At 40.7% G+C, this 24230-nt stretch overlaps 2 protein-coding genes across 2 annotated transcripts; one reads left to right on the forward strand and one right to left on the reverse strand.

The window, feature by feature from the left end:
• Nucleotides 1-4997: 4997 nt before the first annotated feature.
• LOC142378570 (retinal cone rhodopsin-sensitive cGMP 3',5'-cyclic phosphodiesterase subunit gamma-like) lies at nt 4998-6748 on the forward strand. Its single transcript, XM_075463658.1, has 4 exons — nt 4998-5126; nt 6098-6221; nt 6304-6341; nt 6422-6748. Exons 2-4 carry the CDS (start codon nt 6106-6108, stop codon nt 6496-6498), a joined length of 231 nt encoding a protein of 76 aa, XP_075319773.1. The 5' UTR covers nt 4998-5126; nt 6098-6105; the 3' UTR covers nt 6499-6748.
• Nucleotides 6749-18950: 12202 nt separating this feature from the next.
• LOC142379298 (guanylyl cyclase-activating protein 2-like) lies at nt 18951-23427 on the reverse strand. Its single transcript, XM_075464725.1, has 4 exons — nt 23233-23427; nt 22998-23147; nt 19463-19559; nt 18951-19072 (listed from the first exon to the last, which is right to left on the reverse strand). The coding sequence occupies exons 1-4, from the start codon at nt 23425-23427 to the stop codon at nt 18951-18953; spliced, it is 564 nt and encodes a 187-aa protein (XP_075320840.1).
• Nucleotides 23428-24230: the final 803 nt, after the last annotated feature.

Below are 24230 nucleotides of genomic sequence, written 5' to 3' on the forward strand. Positions count from 1 at the left end.
TTAGATTTCAGTTCAACCATAAACATTTATCTAAATTTTCCACATAAACATACTTTTTCACACACCATTGCTTTTTCTGTCCTGTAGTACCTTTGCTTTAGCATCCAAAGGTCCGAGTGGCTCATTCATTGGCTGAAGGAGGTGACCTCAGTGACCTTTGCACCCGGTCCTGCTGCATGTGGAAGACCGGAGTTCAGAGTGCAAAATTCAGGGAGGGGATTTGTAATGTAACAACTCTGTCTCTTATTAATGACCTGGAAAAAATCAAAGTCTTACCAAGTATATTTGTCTCATTTCTAGTCAAAATATCTCATTACACTTAATATGAGACACAACTGTCTAACAAGCACCATTTCAGCCAGATATAGGGACTTGTTTGAAGACAATACATCTGGAATATCTTGTTAAATGAAAAAGTCTTGAAAACAAATTGTTTTGAGTAATTTCATATGAAACAAGCTTTTTGTTTTACATTTGAAGAGGTTTTTAAGCTAATTTCAAGATCACTTTTAACTCAAAAGTCCCAAATATCACATTTTATTTCAAGAAATCTTGACAAGCCGATTTTCACTAGTTCCATTGGCAGATTTTTTTGCTTATTTCAAGCAAAAGCGTCTTTTATTTGTTGTTTATTTTACTTATCTATGGAGGGGCATTTATTCCAGTGTGACTTGGTTAGATCTCCAAACTCACAATCTTTCACTTAGTTTTTTTAAATCTGTGACCCATGCATCAATTTGCCATGCTCCTTCTGGCAGGGGGACTACCAATGGAAACTAGCCTTTTGGCTATAATTGGGTGCATTTACATTTTCTTTGTGAAATGTCAATTAGTGTACACTGTCCCTCTATAACAAATAAAGTTAATAATAATAATAATAATCAACAGACTCTATACGTCAGGTTTTTTCGAGGTTCACAGTAGTTTTTAAACAGATCATAAACGTTGACGTCAAACTGAAACGCGTTGAACACTTTGATGGCGTCGTCCCCGGCGACATGGAGAAACGTGGCGCATTTTACTTCTCTGCTATTCCGCTAGCGATGAGATATGTGTTGAACTTCTGAATCCAGATTCTCCAGTTTTCAGATGGATTACCTTCCAGGTTCCTGGAGGTTTTTGCAGTTCCATCTTTTTTTTTTCTAAATCCCACTTCTGACACCATGTAATGTATGCGACTTAATAAGGACTGAACACTGTTTACTGGTGCAGCTTCAACATATACAGCACATCACTTTGACCACCACAGCCCCACCTAGTGGCGACTCCAGTATTACAACATAATACATGACAGGATTATTTAAAGGGATACAAGGTAGTTTAGCGGCAGTATAGCGATCTCTATTGGTCAACCTGAAATTCTACACTGTCGTAAAAATGCCCACCTTTGTATTATACACACCCACTAACTAAACATCGTGGTGAATGCTGCCGTTGTGTTATTTAGTCAGTGCAGTTAGGTCATCTGATTCACAAGTGTAGACTGCCCACGTAAGATACTATAATCAGAGATTTTCTGAAGAGAGAACTCAAGATAATATGCTATAATCCTGTTGCTGGAGGAAGTGGCCGGGGACAGCTCGTCTGGGTTTCTCTGCTCAGGCTGCTGTCCCCGCGACCCGACCCCCGGAGAAGCGGCAGATAATGGATGTATGGATGGACTGTTGCTGATCTTGAATGGGATTCTTCCCTCATCATGGTGTATTCGTGGAGTGATTCCTTTGTATTAGCAGACACTTACAAAAGTTACATCTGAGACAGATGCGCGCAGGCACTACCAACACACACGCTGCAATAAACGCAGACTAGCTCTACACTATTCCGATTACAATCATAATCCGAACAAATGAATCCTTTTTCATTTGTAAATAACAATTCTTGTTCGGATCAAAACGCTATTCTTATTCTAATCAGGTCAGTCCGTGTATTTCTGAAGCTAGGCTACGTCTCGAACTCAGGAGGAATTAGAGCACCGTCATCACCTGTCTCTTTACGATCTAAAACGCAGATCACTATGGTAGATGAACAAGATCACGCTTGGAGAAATTTCACAAATGGGAAGTGCCAACATCGAACGTTTCATATTCAGTCTGTGAAAGGCAGAATATGAAACGCTTGGTGTTGGCTCTTCAACGCAAGCGAACACATAGCTACAACTACAGCTAGCATACAGGACCTAGCTAAGTGCCGTAAACACAAACGACTCTTCTCACGCATCACGACACTTCAGAAGCGGGTCGCTCCTGCCAAAGTTACATATGGGATTCTCAGCATACAGACCCCTGTTGGGAGCGAGACAGGCTTCATTCGCTTACCATTGACTTGTTTAGCCTTTGTTAAACTCCTGAAGGCTATAATTTTAGGTGAAAATGCTACCTAGTGCCCCTTTAAGTGGATCTTGTAAAGTGACTTAAAAGGCTTTTCCCCGATGTGGTCATTTTTAGAGCCGTAAAAAAGACATCTGGAGTAGAACAAATAAATAACAGACTTTCTAATATGAGGAAACTAAATACAGCAGGATGTATTTGGCTGTTGGGTAGGCTACCTCAGTTGATACCACTAAAATACAGACAAGCCAAATGAGCCTCCTTATAACGAACCCTCCCATGTGCTTTCCCTGGTGTCCTGGCTGCTCTGTTTTACTTTGACTGCCGTCTGTCTCATTTCATCAATGTGTAATTTGTAGCTGTGTTTTGTATTTGCTGCTGCCTTTCTTGGCCAGGTCTCCCTTGAAAAAGAGGTTCTTAATCTCAATGGGATCTTCCTGGTTAAATAAAGGTTATAATAATAAAATTTCGCATGTCTGCTCCAGCATCCTTCCATCTCCACATTTTTTGGCAGAAGTAACAGAGGCACCGAAATAAAAATGATTTGAACTGTCTGTTTTATTAAAATAGAAAGATGTACATCAGATGTTTGAGGGGGAAATCATGTGCCAGATAGATTTGGTTTGGCAAGTAAAGACTTTTATAGATACTTGCAACTGAGAAGTTACTTGATGTCACACAAAGAATGGAGTTTACTCAAGAAACAACCCACTCCTATAGAAGAATTGTTCATAAAAATCATAAAAGAAAAGACTGGTACTAAGGTTGTTTCACGAATTTATAAATGCTTAAATGTGTTGTTGTCAGGGAGCTCTCTTGATATAAAAGGGAAATACTGGGAGTTAGAAATGAATGTTATTATCGAAGATACATGCTGGTACATGTATAAAATAACTAAAAGCCCAATGTGGAAAGAATTCAAGTGGAAGCTGAAAGTGAGATATTTTAGAACCCCCTCCATAACTTCCAGTATGTTTACAGGAGGGATTGTCACCAGATAGGAGACCACACACACATATTTTGGGACTGCCCAAAGTTGGAAAAACTATTGGGAAGGGATTCAGAAAGAAATATTATCTATATTAAACATTGATTTACTTCTGACACAATACCCCAGTGGCAGGAGAGAGGCAACTAAAAAGCCTGATCTGATAGGTAGAGAGGGCGTCTGTTTCCTGAAGCCAAACTGGCAGCTGGTTCCACATTTTTAGCATTTAGCTTTATTTTAAATGTGCTGCCATATGAATGAAAGTGCCATAACATTTGTTGTGCAAACACACTTTTAACATCAGCATCTTTCTGTAGTTTTTATGTAGAAGCCTCGCTCCACTGTCTGTTTCCTTGAATGACTTGCTGCTATCAGTTGTGTGTTTTGCCTTTAAGTGATATTTTAGACTGGAACTACTACGCTGAGAAGACAATTCAACTTGGCAGTGTTTACAGATGACTTTGGTTCTGTCGACTCCGCCGTCTGGAAGAACTTTAACATGAAAATGGCCGAGTAAAAGTTCCGTACCCTTCTCCATGTTTGGTGGATCCGCCGATTACTTTCTTTTCCTGTTCCACAGCAGACAGCAGCAGACTTTTACAAAATAAAAGCCTGTGAGCAACATACTTTTACAAAATAAAAGCCTGTGAGCAACAGACTTTTACAATAATAAAAGCCTGTGAGCAGCAGACTTTTACAAAATAAAATAAATAATAAAACAGGGGGGGTCCGTGGCGTAGTGGGTTGAGCAGCCGCCCCGTGTACAGAGGCTATAGTCCTCACTGCAGCTGGCCCCGGTTTGAGTCCCGTATCAGACGGCCCTGTGCTGCGTGTCGTTCCCCCTCTCTCGGCCCCCAGCTTCCTGTCTCTCTGAACTTTCCATTAAAGGCACATAAGCCCCCCAAATTTTTTTTTTTTTTAAAAATGGCGTTAATGCGCGATAAAATATTGATAACGCGATAACAACGAGTTAATGCGATAATATCTAGTTGACGCAATGATAACGAGGTAACGCGATACTAACGGGTTAACTCGATAATAACGAGTCATCGCGATACTAACAGGTTAACTCGATAATAACGAGTCATCGCGATACTAACGAGTTAACGCGATACTAACAGGTTAACTCGATAATAACGAGTTATCGCGATAATAACGAGTCAACGCGATAATAGCTAGTTGACGTGATGATAACGAGTTAACTCGCCCAGCCCTAATTCCTGATGAGTTTTTCAAAGCATCATCCCGATAACTTCCTGTAAAGCAGGACAAACTGTTCAGCGTGTCTGTCAGAGCGGGGATGAGGCTGTAACAGCCCTAAACCTAAACATGGGGCGTTGCACATTTGAAAGGTGGAAAGGCTGACTCACCCCTTGCTGATGGGAACACGTTCCCCTTCATCCAAGCCCTTCTCATCCTCTGAGTCACCCTTTTATCCCTGAACTGTTCCACCACATGTGATGCAGTTTTCTTTTGTTGTTGGACTCAGATGCTGATCTTTTTAAAGTGAATCTTAGATTCATCAGAATTACCCTTTAAAGATGATCTTTTTTACGGAAAAACAACTGAAAACACAAAAAAAAACATCTTGCAAAAGATTCCGATTTAAATTCCAATAAAAGTTTCCCACTGAGGATTCTAATGAGGATTACCCATAAGCCTCGACCCTTAATCCGTCGGGTCGGCCCACGCAGGTGTATAAAGACAGGTGTGAAGATGTACGACCGCACCAAGAAACAGAGACCGCAAGAAGAAAGAGGAATCCTTTGTCTTTCAGCTGCTTTTTCAGAAATCTCCTCCACACAAAACAAGTAAGTTGATTTTTATGAGATCTCAGAAGTAAACAGATAACTTGACAACAAGAAAAACCATCAAAAGCACATTAATTAAATACAAATGATTTATCTAACCTATTATTTACCATGATATCGATGCACTTCTTAGGGTCCGTTTGGTTTTATTATTTTTCACACTTTTCATTAGTTTGGTTCATTTGTTTATTCTTTTATTAATTATAGAGTAAGTTTAAAGTGGAAAAAAATGGGAAATACCACTTTTCTTTTTTAATTTATTTGTTTTATTTTTTATTTATTTATTTATTTATTTATTTATTTATTTATTTATTTATTTATTTTAATCAGGCTTCTTAAAGACTTTTTTTTTAAGAAAATATTAAATAAAATATGAACCAAAATGTATAATTCGGAAATGAACAAATTAAAATGATTAAAATAGACCCACTGGTAATTAGGTTGTTTTTTTTAAATAAAGAAAGGAAAAAAATGATAATAATTGTACTCCTTACCCCATCCCCCTTTAAGGACTACGGATGGAAAATAGCACTCCTGCTGAATCCGATGTAACCCTCTTGTTGTTGTTGTTCATGAAACGGCTGATTTATGGTATTGCATGCTGTCCTTTAAATAAACTCAGTAAAAAAAAACAATGATAATAATAATTTATGATCATTTTATGAATTGATGCTGAATGTATGTCTTATTCGGTATGTAGCTCAGCTAAATTAGTGGAAGATTAACGATTTTAACAATGTTAGAAGGAAGTGAAAAGCAATGTTTCCTTCCTGCAAGATGCTTGTTTTGTTTCACTGTTACATAATGCACCACATGTTTAGGTTTAGGGAAGATTCAGGGTCATCCTCAGGACTGATCCTCACATGCGATGTCAGCAGACCTGTCTGGATTTTAACCTTTAGACGTTCCATCTTTATCTGCATCTCGTATTGTAGACGAGGAGAATAATAGTCTTTTTTTGTGATCCAAAGTCTTGGAGATGAACGCAGCAGCAGCAGCAGCAGCAGCAGAGGCCAACAAGGTCGTCTCCGCTGAGTTCAGTCAGAAGGAGGGCAGACAGTTCAGGAGCAAAGCTCCCAAACCTGGACAGAAACGGTGAGTCGCAGCAGTTTCCAGCCACAGCAGAATCTACCCGGAGCTCGGCCGTTTCTAACCTCTGAACCTTTGGTCTCCGCAGCTTTGACAACGGCCTGCCGGGGACGGAGGAGTTCGACGGTGAGTGTGTAAACTGCTGAGTCAGGCGTCCCTGCTCCGGTCTGACGCGCTCCTCATGTTTGCTTTCTCTCTGCCTCCAGACGCTGCAGTGATCTGCCCCTGGGAGGACTTTGGTGAGGAGGACCTGAGCAACCTGGCTCAGTTTGGCATCATCTGAACCCGGCGGAGGACTTTCTGGAGCTCCACCAGCGGAGGAAGAGGGACTTCATCAGGTGTTGGTGCAGCAGTTTCTATAAAACTTAATGTGAACTCATGACTGAGGTGATGCCACCTCCACCTCGACCCGTTCTCCATCTAATGGAACTTCAGTTTCATTCTCTGTAAATCTGTAAATCTGTACATCACACAGAAATAACAAATGCTTGAAATGTGTGTATATACGGCTGATAAATTGTACAAAATAAAGTTCCTTAACCTACCTGGTTTGTGCTGGCTTCTTCTTTTACAGCCTTGATTTTATTATTTGTGAAGATGAGAACTGAAGAAGCTATGGAAGCCTGTTTCCGCCACTTAATAAAAATAAATTTAGAAATACTATCTCATAATTATGAGATACTAAGTCAAAATGATGAGATACTAATTATGAGATAGTATTTCTAAATTTATTTTTATTAAGTGGCGGAAACGGGCTTCCATAAGAACTCGAGATTTCCGTTAAACCATAAACATTTATCTAAATTTGCCACATGAACGTACTTTTTTTTCCTCCCGGCCCCCTTTAGAAGAAGTTTGGGGACCACTGCCTTAAAGTGATACTCCGGAGTAGATTCACCCTAAGGTCATTTGAACCGTGACATCCAGCCAAGTAGCCCCCCCAAAGTTTTTCCGATATTGGCTGAACATCAGCTGAGTTACTGAGTTATCCCGAATAGCTTAGTACAAGCGCTAATGGAACCTGGCAGTATCTCCAAAATTACCACACTAAAATCACATGCCATGACACCAAACTTCTACAGTAGTACAGATATGGTCTGTACTCACAAAACGATGCATTTGGAAGTTTGTACATAGTCCAGGAGTTTATTATAATCAACACAAGCCTGATAGCTTCTCTGCTGCTAAAGCTGCGTCAACGTCACTTCCTTGATCTGGGAGCTTCAAAGTAAGATGAGGGTTGATCTACTACTGTAGACAACAAAGTATATGCTATATTCTACATGAATTTGTATGAATTTTTATGTTGTAGAGTTGTGAATTTATTTTATCAATGGAGAAACTGAGCAGCCTTGCTTTGTTGTCTACAGTAGTAGATCAACCCTCATCTTATTTTGAAGCTCCCAGCTCTCTGAAGTGACGTCGACGCAGCTTTAGCTGCAGAGAAGCTATCAGGCTTGTGTTGATAATAATAAACTCCTGGACTATTTTCAAACTTCCAAATGCATCGTTTTGTGAGTACAGACCATATTTGTACTACTGTAGAAGTTTGGTGTCATGGCATGTGATTTTAGTGTGGTAATTTTGGAGATACTGCCAGGGTCCGTTAGCGCTTGTACTAAGCTATTCGGGATAACTCAGTAACTCAGCTGATGTTCAGCCAATATCGAAAAAACTGCGGGTGGGCTACTTGGCTGGATATCACGGTTCAAATGACCCCAGGGTGAATCTACTCCGGAGTATCACTTTAAAGAATGAACCCAGCTGAAATTGTCCCGATCCGATCACGTGGTTTCATCCCGATCAGGGATCGGATATGTAGCCTATCTATACATTTATATTTATTCTCATTATTTTTTATCAGAACTATAATATTTTAAAAAAATAACATGTTAGTATTTCTTGTTCTGTGGTGGTACAGAGTCAGACCGTCTCAACCACAGACATAATATAGGCAGACGCCTCATAGACTGACGCTGCCTGTTGGAGCTGACGTATCAGCGCGGCCGCCATCTTGGATGGGTCTCCAATGCCTCCACATTGCATTTATTTCCACTGAGGAAGGTGTTTATCCCCAACTACAATAATCCTAACTCCCCTGATTTTTATGTCTCTGGTCTGAACTCCACACAGAAACATGCGGCATGACGTCACTTTGCTGCCGTGAAGCGAAGCAGAACAAGGCAGCAGCTTGCAGCTGGGGGCCGAATGTCCGCGGTGTGGAGGGATTTTAAAATGGACGACAAAAATGCTGCGATCGCAAACTGTGAGATGTGAAAACTTTGGGATTCCAAGAGGTGGCGAGGACATGGCTAACATCCCTGATGAGAACAGGAACAGGCTGAAACCTGACAAGGCAGAGATGTTGGTTTGCATAAAGGAAAACGTACATTTCCTTCTGTGAAGCCAGAGGAGGAGAGGAAGAATTAGGAGTGCAGTTAAAGCACATTACTGCCTTACTTTAGAACACTGTGGCACTTTTATTTGCTTATTTGTTTACATGCCTGCAGGTGTTTCAGGTTGAGCTGTTGCTCGTTTTTATATTAGACATTGTTGCACTGAACTACAATGTGAAGAATTTGTTTATTACTTGATTAATTAAATGATTAAATTGATAAAAATAATTAAATGAGTTAAATGATAAAATAAGTAAATAAAATAAAAAATCAGGGACATCCTGGATCTGTTTCTTCGTCGTTCTTCATTTTTTTAATGTACTGTAGAGGTATCGGATCGGGACTCGGTATCGGCAGATACTCAAAATCAAATGAGTCGGGGGCAAAAAAACCTGATGGGGACATTCCTACCAGGAACCCTGTTCCTGTGAGACAACATTACTAACTACCACACCGACATGCAGCCTTCTTAAGAACCCAAAATCAAAAATGAATGAAGAATTCATGTAATCTTTACAAACTTTACTTTGTAAAATACTTTTATCAGCACCTGTTTCACTCCTGCTTCCATCCTCTGACTATCCAAAAGACACCAAAAGGGAAACATTTACATGAAAACTTACTGTACAAGTGTCACACTGCGGTGAGGTCAAGGTTTTTTTTTTGTCCTGTCTCCTTGGCTGTGTTCGAAACTGCATACTACTCCTACTACTGAACAAAAGCACCAATTGTATGGTAATGGCTTTCCCTATGATAAAAGGCAACAGGTATTTTATTTTGTGAAAATAACAGGAAGTGCGTTGCTCACTGCGGCTAGCTTTAGTAGCGCCGAATTCGTGGGAACAAAATTGTAAACAGCCGGTATTTTGTCAGGTTTTCAACACGTTGGGGATCTAAACGACTACTTTCTCGCCTGAAAATGTTTCAAATGTTGCTAAAGTTTACAGAGTTTAGAGCTTAAGAGAAATCAGCTTCAGGCCGGCTGATTTCGGCTCGGGCAGGAGCGAAATGCATTGTGGGTAAACGCTCTGCATACTGTCTGATCGATGAGTATGCAGTATGCAGTATGTAGTATGTAGTATGCGGTTTCGAACACAGCTAATGTCTTGTTTCGTCATTTCCAGTTTTATTTGGAAAGATTAACTCTCCTCTCGTGTCTCGGTCTGATTGTTGAATGAATGATTCCACCTGTTCCCTCTTAACTCAGTGTGTATAAGAGTCTGCGTCTCCCCTTGTCTTGGGCCAGTCTGTCGTGATCGTCAGTCTCACTCCGGCCTTCCCAAGTCTTTGTCTCAGCCTCGATCAAAGCAACCTCTGTGGTTTGTTGAATCCTCTTTAAGAGAGTTTTTTTTTGTTTCTTGTAATTTTGATACCATAGAATTGCTAAAGCTATAGATTAAGTTTTCATAGCTCCTTTCATAAATCCTTTGTTTCATATGTTCCATAGCACACTGCCTCCATTTTTCAGAAGTGAATTTTGGTTTATTTCGTACCGTAGTGTTAGAAGCAGGAGTTATTTTGTGTTAACGATACATTTTGATAGCCTTTTTTGTTTTTTCTCCTTGTAGTGGGGCTATTATAATTTTGATATTTTTCATAGCTATACCTCTTCCATTTTGGGATAAGTATATTTAGATCATTTTGATTAGCCTGTGTTTGTTTCTCTCTTGGAGAATTGATCCTCCGCTCCTCCGCTCACATTGGAAAACCTTATCCCTGCTTCTGCGTCCTGCCCTCCTGGGCCTGACAACAAGTAAACTGCAGAAGAACATACTATAAAGCATCTATTTTGTATCAAACCTTTTCTCTGTGCTGCTTTGGTTTTGCTTTGTAAAGCTTGTTAGGCTTCAGGTTTAAACGCAGGTTATCATGGAATAAAGCTGAGCTAATCATTTAATATTTACATTAGGGCTGGGCGAGTTAACTCGTTATTATCGCCATAACTCGCTAATTATTTAACGCCGATAAATATTTTATTGCGCATTAACGCAGGTTTTATTTTGTAAAAGTCTGTTGCTCACAGGCTTTTATTCTGTAAAAGTCTGCTGCTCACAGGCTTTTATTTTGTAAAAGTCTGTCGCTCACAGGCTTTTATTTTGTAAAAGTCTGTTGCTCACAGCTTTTATTTTGTAAAAGTCTGTTGCTCACAGGCTTTTATTCTGTAAAAGTCTGCTGCTGTCTGCTGTGGAACAGGAAAAGAAAGTAATCGGCGGATCCACCAAACATGGAGAAGGGTACGGAACTTTTACTCGGCCATTTTCATTTTAAAGTTCTTCCAGACGGCGGAGTCGACAGAACCAAAGTCATCTGTAAACACTGCCAAGTTGAATTGTCTTCTCAGCGTAGTAGTTCCAGTCTAAAATATCACTTAAAGGCAAAACACACAACTGATAGCAGCAAGTCATTCAAGGAAACAGACAGTGGAGCGAGGCTTCTACATAGAAACTACAGAAAGATGCTGATGTTAAAAGTGTGTTTGCACAACAAATGTTATGGCACTTTCATTCATATGGCAGCACATTTAAAATAAAGCTAAATGCTAAAAGCTATACGCTACTTTTGGATTCATTTTTGGATTCTGCGTACAAATGCGATTAATCGTGATTGATCAGGGAAATCATGTGATTAATTAGATTAAAGATTTCAATTGTTGCCTGGCCCTAATTTACATCCATCAGAGGCAGACTGGTGGAGAGTCTCTGTAGAATTGTGCTGCATGCACGTGCACGTGCACGCACACAGTCGTCCTTATGCAAGCTCTATCATCCCCATGAGTCACCATCTTGTCCCTGAACTCGCAGCTAAGTGTTGCTTGTTTTGTCATCTGATAATTTGCCACAAACAAAAAGCAAAAGTAAAACTCCGGTCATTTTATCATGAACGATCGATCAAAGTGATCAGCTCATCGTCAGGGATAAAATTCTTTACATCTTCACGAGTAAACACTAAGAAACACACAAGCTGGTGAAGATTCATCATCAAATCTCAAACATTAATGTTTCTAAATGTTTAAACTGCCATTTAAAAAAGGGGGCCGTCCCTGTGAGAGTTCCCCAGTTATCTTGAATTAATGAGGATTACTGATAAACCTTGACCCTAAATGCGTCTCATCCCCGGGAGGAGGTTGATCCATGCAGGTGTATAAACACGGGCGTTCGGACGCCCAGACAGAAAAGAGAGACTGCAAGAAGATAGAGGACCTCTTCTTTGTCTTGCAGCTGCTTTTTTGGCTTCTTCTCTGCAAAGAGAAACCTCTGACGTCCAGATAGAAAAGGTGGGTTCATTGTCACGAGAGATTTAATGTATGCAAAGTTAATTTATCCAATTTATACGTTTAAAACGAACATATCAAGCAAAATGTTCTTTATGTTGGAGGTTCTACAACTCTGTTTTAATGTTGTTGGCTGTAAACGGATCAAAAGGTCCATTAACGTGTAAATTTAATGTATTTTCTGCCCTTTTTGTTGTCTTTTTACGGCATTAAATGACATGCCATTTTGGTCAGGGTGGTTGTCATCCATAAAAAGTTAGTTCAGCCATGCGGTACTTTGTTTAATTCTATTTTTAACAGGTATTTATAAGTTTAAAAACCATAAAATATCTGACTAATTCAATGTTTTCTGTCCGGAGGAAGACCAGCTTTCCATATTTTCCCAGTTATCACAGCAGATGACCGGCTTTGGGTCTCATCTTTTTATAATTAGCCGATCATCTCTGATATAATCTGAGCTCGTCCCAGAACATTAAATCACGCGATTAATTCAATCTCCAAGCTGGCGGGGAACCTTCCTGGAACATTGGCCAACTTGGCATGTGAGATCTGATAGTAAATAAAGATTGTTTTAAGGATGTTTGTTGTCATGTATTGACACACAACATTTAGAGGCTGTTTTGAGCACGCTTTGCAACCAAAGAAGAGAAAATTTATGCTCCATTCGGCGATATTTTGATGCCTTTGTTGAAAATTTCACTAAAACTTTTCCCCAATGTGGAACCTTCTCAGGATTCTTATGAACATTTATAAAACGTGCACAAACTGGCTGTGTTCGAAACCGCATACTACATACTTCCATACTACATACTCATCGATCAGACAGTATGCAGAGCGTTTACCCACAATGCATTTCGCTCCTGCCCGAGCCGAAATCAGCCGGCCTGAAGCTGATTTCTCTTAAGCTCTAAACTCTGTAAACTTTAGCAACATTTGAAACATTTTCAGGTGAGAAAGTAGTCGTTTAGATCCCCAACGTGTTGAAAACCTGACAAAATACCGGCTGTTTACAATTTTGTTCCCACGAATTCGGCGCTACTAAAGCTAGCCGCAGTGAACAACGCACTTCCTGTTATTTTCACAAAATAAAATACCCGTTGCCTTTTATCATAGGGAAAGCCATTACCATACAATTGGTGCTTTTGTTTTGAAAACAGGAAGTGAACCTAGCCTCGTTGTAGCTAGCTTGAAACTGCCGTTTTGACAGGAAATGACGATCGGCGACGTCACGTTACGTTGCATCTTGGGTAGTTTGAGTATGAGTAGTAACCTCATGATGCATACCCAACATTTCGGAGAATCTAGTATGCATCCGGGAACTTCTGCTTACTCAAACTCGCATACTAACTCAAAAAGTTAGGATGAGTAGTAGGAGAAGTATGCGGTTTCGAACACAGCCACTGTGTTTGCCTTTGCTGTCCATTGTTTTTTTAAAGATGAATGTTATGACTCTATTTAGGAAGTTGCTGTTGATTCCTCATCTCTCTCATTCCTGCACACAGCTGTTCCTCATGCACAGGGTGGTTCAGCCAATGGGAGCAGCTCAACACTACCAATTAATCGCCCCAATTACACCATTGAGCTGATAGAAGCTCAGGCTGCCACTGAACCAGGACGTGGGCAGAATAAAGTTATTCTGAATCTGAACTGCAGAACCATTGTGTTCCCCTGTTTCCTGGGATGATACGGCTGAAGCATTTTAAAGCTGCCATTTAGACAAAAGTTAGTTTAGACCCGGTTAATCTCAACCCAAAGCCTTCCACTTTGACAGGACGGCAGTGGCTCATCTGTTTGACTTCCAGATGGGAGGCTGGTAGTTTGATCCCCAGCGTGTCCATGTGTTGAAGCGTCCTTGTGCATCACACTGAACCCCACATGTTCCTGGGTGTGTGTTATTAGAGAAATCAGCACTGCACACTCTATATAAAGTACATATATACAGTATACAGAGGTGGGTAGAGTAGCCACAAATTGTACTCAAGTAAAAGTACTGTTACTTCAGAATAATATGACTCAAGTAAAAGTAAAAAGTATTCATCCAAATAATTACTTGAGTAAGAGTAAAAAAGTGCTCGGTGAAAAAACTACTCAAGTACTGAGTAACTGTTGAGTAACGTCTGATTTATTTGTTAACACAAGCATTCAATCAGACAGACAAAAATACTAAATAATCATCTTTAGGCAAATTAGAGTTCATCCAGTTGATCAAATAAATTAAAATTAATTAATTAATTACAAAATAGCTTAAATTAAAATAATCCAGGTAAATTCAAGAACTTCAATAAAAAATAAAAGACTTAGGAAATGTTTAAAACATATGTAACCCATATGGAACCTAAAAAACAAACATTCACCTATCCATGGGGGGGAAACGAGTTTAGGAAACTTAGCGCTACATGTTTCCTCAAGTTAGATGTTGAGTTTCTGCTGAAATGTGCGTTTGTTTTGGTTGACACAGAAGACACATAATGTAGCTGCTGTTTCTCACTCTTTGTAAGGTAAACATGCTTTCAGTATGAGGCCTCGTCTGCGTCTTCATTTCCCACCGTTGGTTCTGACATTTTTCATCTGTTTCTTTCTTTGTTTGCTACGACTGCTAATGCTAAAGCTAACCCGTCCCGCCGCTGAGATCGAGTACGGTCACGTGACCAGACTGCACGGCTGCGTCTGATTGGTGGAACACAGTCAGGTGGTAGAGCCTTTGGCGGAAGTCTCTCTCTCTGTCAGAATAAAACATTAAAGTGAGGCGTACGCGGGGGGATAAAAATAATGAGGCGTAGAATACCAAAGAGGTAAGAAGAAAAGTAACCAGCTCATTGTAGCCTAATGTAGCGGAGTAAGAGGACAGTTTCTGCTGCACACATCTACTCAAGGAAAAGTAAAAAGTATAGAGATTTAAAACTACTCCTAGAAGTATAATGTTTTCAAAAACTTACTCAAGTAAATGTAACTCATTACTACCCACCTCTGACAGTGTATATATATATATATATATATATATATATATATATATATATATATATATATATAAAAAGAAGCGCTCTATGTGTGATGAAGAAAAATATGCAGGTTAAAAATGGACCATTTACACTACAACATACTAGAATAGCTCTTATTATCCCAAGGTCACCGAAGGTAGCCCCGCTGAAGCCCTGAGGGTGACACTCAGGATGCTACTGGCACAATAATGTAAATGCGTCTGACTTCCCCGACACATCTTCTTTCTCAAAGATGCTCCTCTCCATCTCTGACAGGCTATACAACCGACATTTCTTTCTCTAAGTCCCTAAGATGAACCCGACATCAGCAGCAGAAGGCGCTAAGCCCGCACCCCCTGAGTTCCAGCAGCAGGAGAACAGACAGTTCAAGAGCAAAGCTCCCAAACCCGGACAGAAGAGGTGAGATGGGTCACTTCCCCACCAACACATGATGTTATTCACCTATCAGGAGACAGCAGGAGAGTAACCTCAAGCATCTGTTTTTCCTAACAGCTTCGACAGCAGCTTGCAGGGGACGGATGGGTATGAAGGTGAGTGTGACTGTGACGTTCAGCCTAAAGCTGGTCCTAGTTTGGATGCTCTTCATGTTTGGTTTGTCTGCCTGCAGACTCTGCGGTGGTCTGTCCCTGGGAGGAGTTCACCGAAGCAGACCTGCGAGAGATGGCTCGGTTCGGTATCATCTAGAACCGGGTCAGGGTTGGTGATGATGAGGAGCAAGTTCTGACCTGGAAAAGGGATTCGATCGAGAGTCTGCCTTCTGTTCTGCTCAAAAATAAACGATGGATGAATACATGTCGCTGTGCTGATTTGCATTACTTTGTAGAAATAAATCCGCCAGGGCAAAATGATATATAATATAAAGTGAGAAAACGATTCCAGTCCAGAAATGAGAAGAATATCAGTGAAAAACAGTGGCTAAAGTTTTCCTACAGTATACAGTAAAGTATGCTAAACAATGGCTCAGTGGGGTCACATGGCTCTGAAAGGATCGGATTATTGGCTAAATTACAATCAGACTGAGCTGATAAAGGGTAATTCTCCTTGGATATCTGGTGGTGAATGAATGGGATCAGAGGCACAAAGCGTGTCATACCCCGGTATGATAGGTGGCGCTGTACCCATTCCAGCTGTTGCTAATAGAGCCACTTCCTGTTGACCTCTTCACCACCACCAACAACAACAAACTCAGGCATTGGAGAAAGATGGAGAACGCAGAGCCAGATGAAGCTACGTCCCTCTACATTTGCTCTGTGATGAGCTGCTTGTTGGGAGTAACGGCGTTTAAAAGTAACTTGACCAACACTAGTGATGAGCTCTGAGCTCAGCATCTGCTGTTATTTCACCATAATGGAGAATTTCTTTTAACTGGTCAGTTTCTGTGATGTAAATGATTTTGTCTTAACTACCGCTAACCTTACCTTAACTAGCTCCTGCACAGTAACTGATTAGCCGGCGGATTTAACTGGGATTAGTCCCCGAGGTGTTCAAAGCCTTCCGTTCGATTTAGATTCCTAATACGGGTAACCACTGGAAATTTAAAAAACAACTAGGGAAAAAGAAAACATGCGAGAAAATGTTCTTTTATTGAGCAGAAAAATGCACGTGTGCATGGGGGAGTGGGAGATTACAGAAACACACAGATCAGCCACAACTAGACAATAAATAGGATCTGAAATGAATAATATTGATGTTCTGCTGAGAAACTTTAAAACTTTAAACCAAAAGCACAAACTGATCCACATCTCTGTAATGCAGAAGCACTGCTTAGTCCACAGTGGAAAATAAAGAAATTACCAGGGCTGGGCAACGATTAAAATGTTTAATCTAATTAATCGCATGATTTCCCTGATTAATCATGATTAATCGCATTTGTACGCAAAATCCAAAATGAATCCAAAAGTAGCGTATAGCTTTTAGCATTTAGCTTTATTTTAAATGTGCTGCCATATGAATGAAAGTGCCATAACATTTGTTGTGCAAACACACTTTTAACATCAGCATCTTTCTGTAGTTTTTATGTAGAAGCCTCGCTCCACTGTCTGTTTCCTTGAATGACTTGCTGCTATCAGTTGTGTGTTTTGCCTTTAAGTGATATTTTAGACTGGAACTACTACGCTGAGAAGACAATTCAACTTGGCTGTAAATGCAGGAGTTTTTAAAAAAAATTTATTTTGAAATACGTGCTTTTATGTTGAAACAAGTAAAACAGGAAGTAGCGCCGGTTAGCTCCGTTAGCTTCACACCTGTAGGGGTGATGTTAGCTGCTAGTTTCTCTTTATTTTATTCCTCCATGCTTCGTGGTGTTTGCTGTAACTGTGTGAATGTGATGCATTCAACAGACTTTTACATAAATAAAACGTTGTTAATGCGTGATAAAATATTTATCGGCGTTAAATAATTAACGAGTTAACGCGATAATAACAAGCTAACTCGCCCAGCCCTAGAAATGACACATTCTGTCGTGAGATCGGGTTGGCTCAGGAGCGGCTTCAGAGAAACAATAGAGGACCTGATATGTTGACCCGATACTAAACATTCCAGACTTTGATCTGGACGAGTATCTGTGCACAAAGCTCAATCCACGGAGGCCCCGGAGGCACAACGCCACGACCTCTGCTGATGTCCGGAGTGACGGACCACACCGGACAGCCCAGAGGTTCAGGGTCGCCTGCAAAACATCCGTCAGGTGGTTTTCGGCTGATTCACCGCGTCACCTTCATTCATTTACTGATAATATAGCACTCTGAGGTCATTAAATTGATGTAAAGTGCTTTATAAATAAAATATATTATCATTATTATTATTATTATTATTATTATTATTATAATAGAGCTCCGTTAAAGCAGAGTTTAAACATTTAGAGCCGGCAAATAGTTTGGTTCATATTTCGTGTTCAAACATTACGGTTTGAGCAACTCTCTCATCATTATTTACACTCTTACACCTGCAGTCTTATCGGGAACACTTGTAATTCAGAGTGTGAGTCTAAAGTTTGGACACATCTGCTCACTTTGCATAGATGATCAGGAGCAGCCGACATTTTCAGCTGTATTTTGTACGTATGTACACTGAAGTATTGTTAAACTTTAATTAAATTGGATGAATAATTCATTCCTGGAGCTGAAGTTGTTCAAATGATCGGGTTACTGTGAGGGATTAGTTTGTAATCAGTTAATTCAATACAGTTGCTTCATGCAAATGGGAGTTAAAATAGGATCTAACCAGCTGAACTCTGGCTTACTTATAGATCCCAAACTATGATTCTTTTTACTCTTATTACAAAGTGTTACCATCCTCTTCCTCCTTGACGTTTTGGCACATCACAGCACCCTGTTCAGTCCTGATTGGTTTCAGCTGCACGTGCACGTGCACATTATGTCGGGATCATTTTGATCCTGTTGGACTGCTTATAATTCAGTGCTTTGCTCTAAAGTACACTGACATCCACAAATAACTGGAGTCTTCAGAGAGTCACTTAACAAATAAATAAAACACATTCAGTGTTTATCTTCTTCTGCTGTTCTTAAAGAGACCAAAACAATAAATACTGTTCCAGTTAAACACGGTCTAACGTCTGAACTACAGCAGCTTACGCAGCTAATAAATCAGTCCAACAAAATGTTTGTGCAGGGTTATAACTGCACCACCGAGACCATAAATGTGAGAATAAGATAAATAATGAACATTTAAATGACCGATAAAGAGTCTAATTTCAATAATGAATGAATTAACTCATCAAAACGAAAAGTTAATTAGCTAATTATGCAAACCGACTCTTTTGGTTCTTTAGTCCTTTCCAATAAAATGTGATAAATGTTGATATGTAACAATTAAATAGTCTTAATTTAATGATACACTTAAGGTGAGATCACAGCGTGCAGCAGAGAGCTGGACCCTCGGACCAGCCCCTCAGACTCAAACAGCTGCCGTCATTAAAAAAAAGCGCCGCGCTCCGGCTGCAGATGGCAGCAGCTCCACGTGGAGGCGAACCTTTAAAGCCAAAGGCGCAGAGACGGCAGCTCAGTGTCACACTAAAAAACTGTGGATGTGGAACCCAGTCGGTGAAGCATCACGGTAATTTGCTGCAGTTCTGGATGACCCAGCCGGTGGCGTTCACGTCCAGCTTCAGCAGGTCCATCACCCACTCGTCCTTCTGAGCTCCCTCCATGAACTCTGACAGGCTTATCTGACCTGCGAGGGCGGGAAACAGCCACAGTTACATCAGCTTTCCTTTGGCTTTGATCCACACGCATGACTAAACGTCAAAAACGTCCCGAGCAGAGTCAGCAGTAAGCCTGTAACACCATCGCATGATACAAACCAAGATATTTGGCAACATTTTCTGCATTTATCCAGATCTAAACCTATAAAATATTTATCGGCGTTAAATAATTAACGAGTTAACGCGATAATAACGAGTTAACTCGCCCAGCCCTAGTTTAATATAAAAAAGAGTGAAAGATGAGAAGACACTGGATCAGATCATTAAAAGGCAGATGAGCGGTGTGAAGACTAAGATCCAGGACGTTACAGAAACTAAACACAGATTACTCTGAATTCTTAAAAACACGCTTTACTTACCATCGTGATTCTGGTCGACCACCTCAAAGAGCCGGTCGCAGATCTGAGACGGGCGCATTTCTACGTCGCTCCTCTGGAGCTTGATTTTGTAAAGAATCTGTGTGAGAAACATGAAAATGCAGTTTTAAGTAACTTCCTGCACATGGAACAGTCTGTCAGAGGGTAACCATGAGACTCCACAATAAGAAAAGTTTCCTCTGAGTTGGTTAAAACAGCAGCAATGAGCCGCTTTCGGACTGTAGGAACCTTTGGCAGTTCTAATAACCTTTTAATCCGCGGGGCCGTTTTCTCCCGTGTTCGGACATACAGGAACTCGGGGCTTTCTCCCTCAGTTCCTATAACCATTTCAGCTCCTTCTCCGAGGTCGGGTCTTTTCATGGTTCTATAGAACGAATGTGACGGAGGTGTGTGGTGGTCGGTAGCTACGCCCCATGTCATGCTATCACGGCTGAAATGTTTCCTCATACGACACAGACACAACCGGCGGGTGTTGAATAAGTTAAACTTACACTGGTCTCATTTGTCTGCAGCGCTCTGCTCTCCTTTCTTCCTTCATGAAATAAAAAAGTATCTCCTGACTCTCTCTGTGAGCTTTTCCAGCCTCGATATTAGACGCCTGATGTGATTGTCCATGATTAATATCACCATCATGCAGACCATGAACACGGTGGCCTCCCTGCTCTCCATATTAGCTTCTTGGTGGTGTTTTTTCTACTCTCCTTACTTTTACCGTTTTGCTTTGTGTTTGAATGTAGCGCTGAAGCAGACGGCTGCGCGCGGCGCATCAGTCCCTATCAGGTCCCGACTCATGTGCGAATGCAGACTGAAACAGTTCCGCTGGGGAAGGATAGTTATCAGAACGAAATTCGAGGAGGGTAGTTCTGATAACTACTTTCTTAGAACGGTCTGTCCGAAAGCGGCTAATGGGATCCGTACGGCGTCTCCAGAATGAGGGAGTCTGTATATTAATGCATGTTTTAACCAGATAAGACCTTCTCATTTTGAGTTTTTTTTAAATTTAAACGGATAAACGGTCACATAAAGAGCCAAAGTTTCCCCTCCATCAGGTTCTGTCTGAGCTGGAAAACTAAAACATGCCAAAAACTCATCTTAAGGCTCCATAAACAGCTGAAGTCTGATAGATTATTCTCGAATGTGGACAGAATATTTATCTTTAATTTGATTCTTTTCATTGAATTGTTTGGGTTTTATTGTAAAGTAAAAATAAAAAAAAATTAAAATTGGCTCTACATGAACGAATTGGATTATTTTATAAATAATTACAATTACAATGAATTTAATTCCAATTGGCTTGAATTGGACTTTACTATTTAAGCGCCTTGAGATGACATTTGTTGTATTTGGCGCTTTATAAATATAAATAAAAATGAATTGAATTGAAATAAAAAGTTTCAGATAAGCGAAAAGCTGTTTCCAGTAAAGTTGATCGAACCTCCTCCTCCCGTTCAAAGCTTTTTAAAGGATCAGTTCACCCAAAATGATCCAAAGCGACTATTTTCACTCTGACCGGCCTCAGGTGGCTCCTTTACCTGGGGCCACCTGGGACCACCTGGGGCCACCCGGGACCACCTGAGGCCACCTGAGGCCACCTGAGGCCACCTGAGGCCACCTGGGACCACCTGGGACCACCTGAGGCCACCTGAGGCCACCTGAGGCCACCTGGGACCACCTGAGGCCACCTGAGGCCACCTGAGGCCACCTGGGACCACCTGAGGCCACCTGGGACCACCTGAGGCCACCTGAGGCCACCTGAGGCCACCTGGGACCACCTGAGGCCACCTGAGGCCACCTGAGGCCACCTGGGACCACCTGAGGCCACCTGGGACCACCTGGGACCACCTGAGGCCACCTGAGGCCACCTGGGACCACCTGAGGCCACCCGGGACCACCCGAGGCCACCTGAGGCCACCTGAGGCCACCTGGGACCACCTGGGACCACCTGAGGCCACCTGAGGCCACCTGAGGCCACCTGAGGCCACCTGGGACCACCTGAGGCCACCTGAGGCCACCTGAGGCCACCTGGGGCCACCTGGGACCACCTGAGGCCACCTGAGGCCACCCGAGGCCACCTGGGACCAGCTGAGGCCACCTGAGGCCACCTGGGGCCACCTGGGGCCACCTGGGACCACCTGAGGCCACCTGAGGCCACCCGAGGCCACCTGGGACCACCTGGGACCAGCTGAGGCCACCTGAGGCCACCTGAGGCCACCTGGGACCAGGACTCTGGAAAGTTATCTGAAAGCTCCCTCTGTGTGAAGGTGCAAAGATGTCAGAATGAGGACACCTTCTTAACTGCATTATGGCAGGATCTGTGGGTTAAAGGCACTTAGGATCACCACGATTACCTCTCCTTATACAATGAAGCTGCTCCATATGGTCATGACCTCTGACCTCTGACCTTAATCCCTCTTTACCGTCCAGCTTGAGAAGATTTGGGTTATGAAAGCTGGGAATGTTTTTGCTGTTTGACGCATCAGCTGAAGATATCCCTCACTGTCCTGTTCACTTTTTTTCTTTTATATATATATATATATATATATATATATATATATATATATATATATATATATATATATGTGTAATATGAAGCAACACTCACTTGCCAGTATCAAGTAAATGTTACTTACCATAAAACATAACAGTTTTGAAGATATTAAGTAACATTAACTTAATTACATCTAAGTTTTAAGTTATATTTATTTAAACAAATTAAGTAAAGTCTACTTGTTTTTCATAGGCAGGAACATCATTTTACTAAGTAGTTACGAAGTAACTTAGTAGATTTTAACGCTACACTTTCAGAGTAAAGTTTATGTAGTATTTCCAGGTTTATGTACATACAACTATTAAACATTTAAATTGTATGAGGAAACCAAAGTAAAACTTACTCTTCCCCCATAATTCATGTATTTTTTTTAAAAATTCATTTAAATTATTTTATTTGTTTCTCTTTATATTCTTTTATGTATTTTAATGCTTCTTCCACTCCCTGCTGCAATGCTTTTATTTTAAGTAAAGCACTTTGAACTGTTTGTACATGAAATGTGCTACAAATAAATTTGATTTGATTTGATTTTGATTTATTACGTTAATAAAATGTTTAATTTTACTTAAGAAGCTCGAGTTCTTACTGAATCTTAAAAAATACAAGGTAGAAATTATGACAGTTACTCTAATAGAGTTTACTTCACCAAAAAGTCTCTTTTTCCAGTGTGTGGCAAGTGAATTTCCCCATTGTGGGATAAATAAATCTAATCTAATCTAATCTAATCTAATCTAATCTAATCTAATCTAATCTAATCTAATCTCTACACTGCCACCTCTGACTGGTGGCTTCCTTCTGTAGCTCATTGTGAGCTTTGGTTTTGATGTTAGCTGTAATGTTTTATCCTTATTCGTAAGTTGCTTTGGATAAAAGCTAAATGCCTAAACCCAAACACCACAAACACGCAGTTTATTGTAGAAACAATTCACCCAAAAAAAGAACAGAAACAGCTGAAGAAGTCGGCCTCACCCGTATGATCTGCTTCACCTCCTTTCTGTCCAGCTTTCCGTTCCCATCCTTGTCGTACATCTTAAAGGACCACTTGAGCCGGTCTTCATAACTGCCTCGTAAGATCAAGTTTAGTGCCGCGACATACTCAATGAAATCCAGAGTTTTATCCTGTGAACGAAAAACAGCCGGGTTACACATGATAAAACTGACAATCTCAGTTTTATTTCTGGGACAAACGTCACCAAACTTTTACCTGATTTGTGTCGAAGGAGCGGAATATGGTCTCCAGGAAGAGGGACTCCTCTGCGGAGCTGCTCTGCACCCCGAAGATCTTCTTAAACTCGTGCAGGTGCAGGGCGCCGCTCGGGCACTCCTTCAGAAAAATGAGGCACAGATCCTGAATTTGAGCCAGATCAATTTCCTCACTGTGGCTTTCTCCTTGCCCCATGGCTTCTGGTTGCTGGTGTAAAATAGTTCCTGTTGTGAAGGACTCTGAGTCTCTGGCAACAGGCGGTCCAGGCATCAGCTCGCTCTCCCCAGAGTGAACCCAAGAGCTCCGTGCAGCCGCCCAGCTTCTGTTGGGGAGGCGAGGCTTCTAATAGATTAATCTTGTTAACGGGTTAAACCCTTGCATAAAAATCTAACCCCTTGAAAAGGGATCTAAATGTACATGTGCTAAAAATATTTAGATCTCAGCCGGTGCAGCTCAATGCAGCACGCAATAAATTACATCTACTGCCTGACATGAGAGTTAATCATCCATAATTAAGATGTAAATGTACTTTATTTATGCAGCCTAATACAGACAATCATTACGCTGTACCAAAGTGCTTTACAGCAGGTAATAAATAAAGAGAAGAAGAAGAAAAAACAAATAAAAACAAGAAAAGAACAGTGAAAGCAATAAAATACAACAAGAATGAGATAATTTCATAATTTCTACCTTGTATTTTTAAGATTCAGTAAGAACTCGAGCTTCTTAAGTAAAATTAAACATTTTATTAACGTAATAACATGAATTATGGGGGAAGAGTAAGTTTTACTTAGGTTTCCTCATACAATTTAAATGTTTAATAGTTGTATGTACATAAAGCTAGAAATACTACATAAGCTTTACTCTGAAAGTGTATCGTTAAAATCTACTAAGTTACTTCATAACAGCAAATACTACAGATATATAAAATTTACTTTAAATTTTGAGTAAAATGATGTTCCTGCCTATGAAAAACAAGTAGACTTTACTTCATTTGT

Source organism: Odontesthes bonariensis, chromosome 1 (assembly GCF_027942865.1).
Source record: "Odontesthes bonariensis isolate fOdoBon6 chromosome 1, fOdoBon6.hap1, whole genome shotgun sequence".
Lineage (NCBI taxonomy): Eukaryota > Metazoa > Chordata > Actinopteri > Atheriniformes > Atherinopsidae > Odontesthes > Odontesthes bonariensis.

Bases quoted from the DNA above. Each gene is read 5' to 3' on its own strand.
- LOC142378570 (XM_075463658.1), top strand. From the start codon at position 6,106: ATGAACGCAGCAGCAGCAGCAGCAGCAGCAGAGGCCAACAAGGTCGTC. The intron at 6,222-6,303 runs GTGAGTCGCAGC...TGGTCTCCGCAG, and splicing joins CCCAAACCTGGACAGAAACG to CTTTGACAACGGCCTGCCGG. The intron at 6,342-6,421 runs GTGAGTGTGTAA...CTCTGCCTCCAG, and splicing joins GGGGACGGAGGAGTTCGACG to ACGCTGCAGTGATCTGCCCC.
- LOC142379298 (XM_075464725.1), bottom strand. From the start codon at position 23,427: ATGGGGCAAGGAGAAAGCCACAGTGAGGAAATTGATCTGGCTCAAATT. The intron at 23,148-23,232 runs GTAAAAGTTTGG...TTTCGTTCACAG, and splicing joins GCTCCTTCGACACAAATCAG to GATAAAACTCTGGATTTCAT. The intron at 19,073-19,462 runs GTAAGTAAAGCG...CCGCCCTCGCAG, and splicing joins GGTCGACCAGAATCACGATG to GTCAGATAAGCCTGTCAGAG.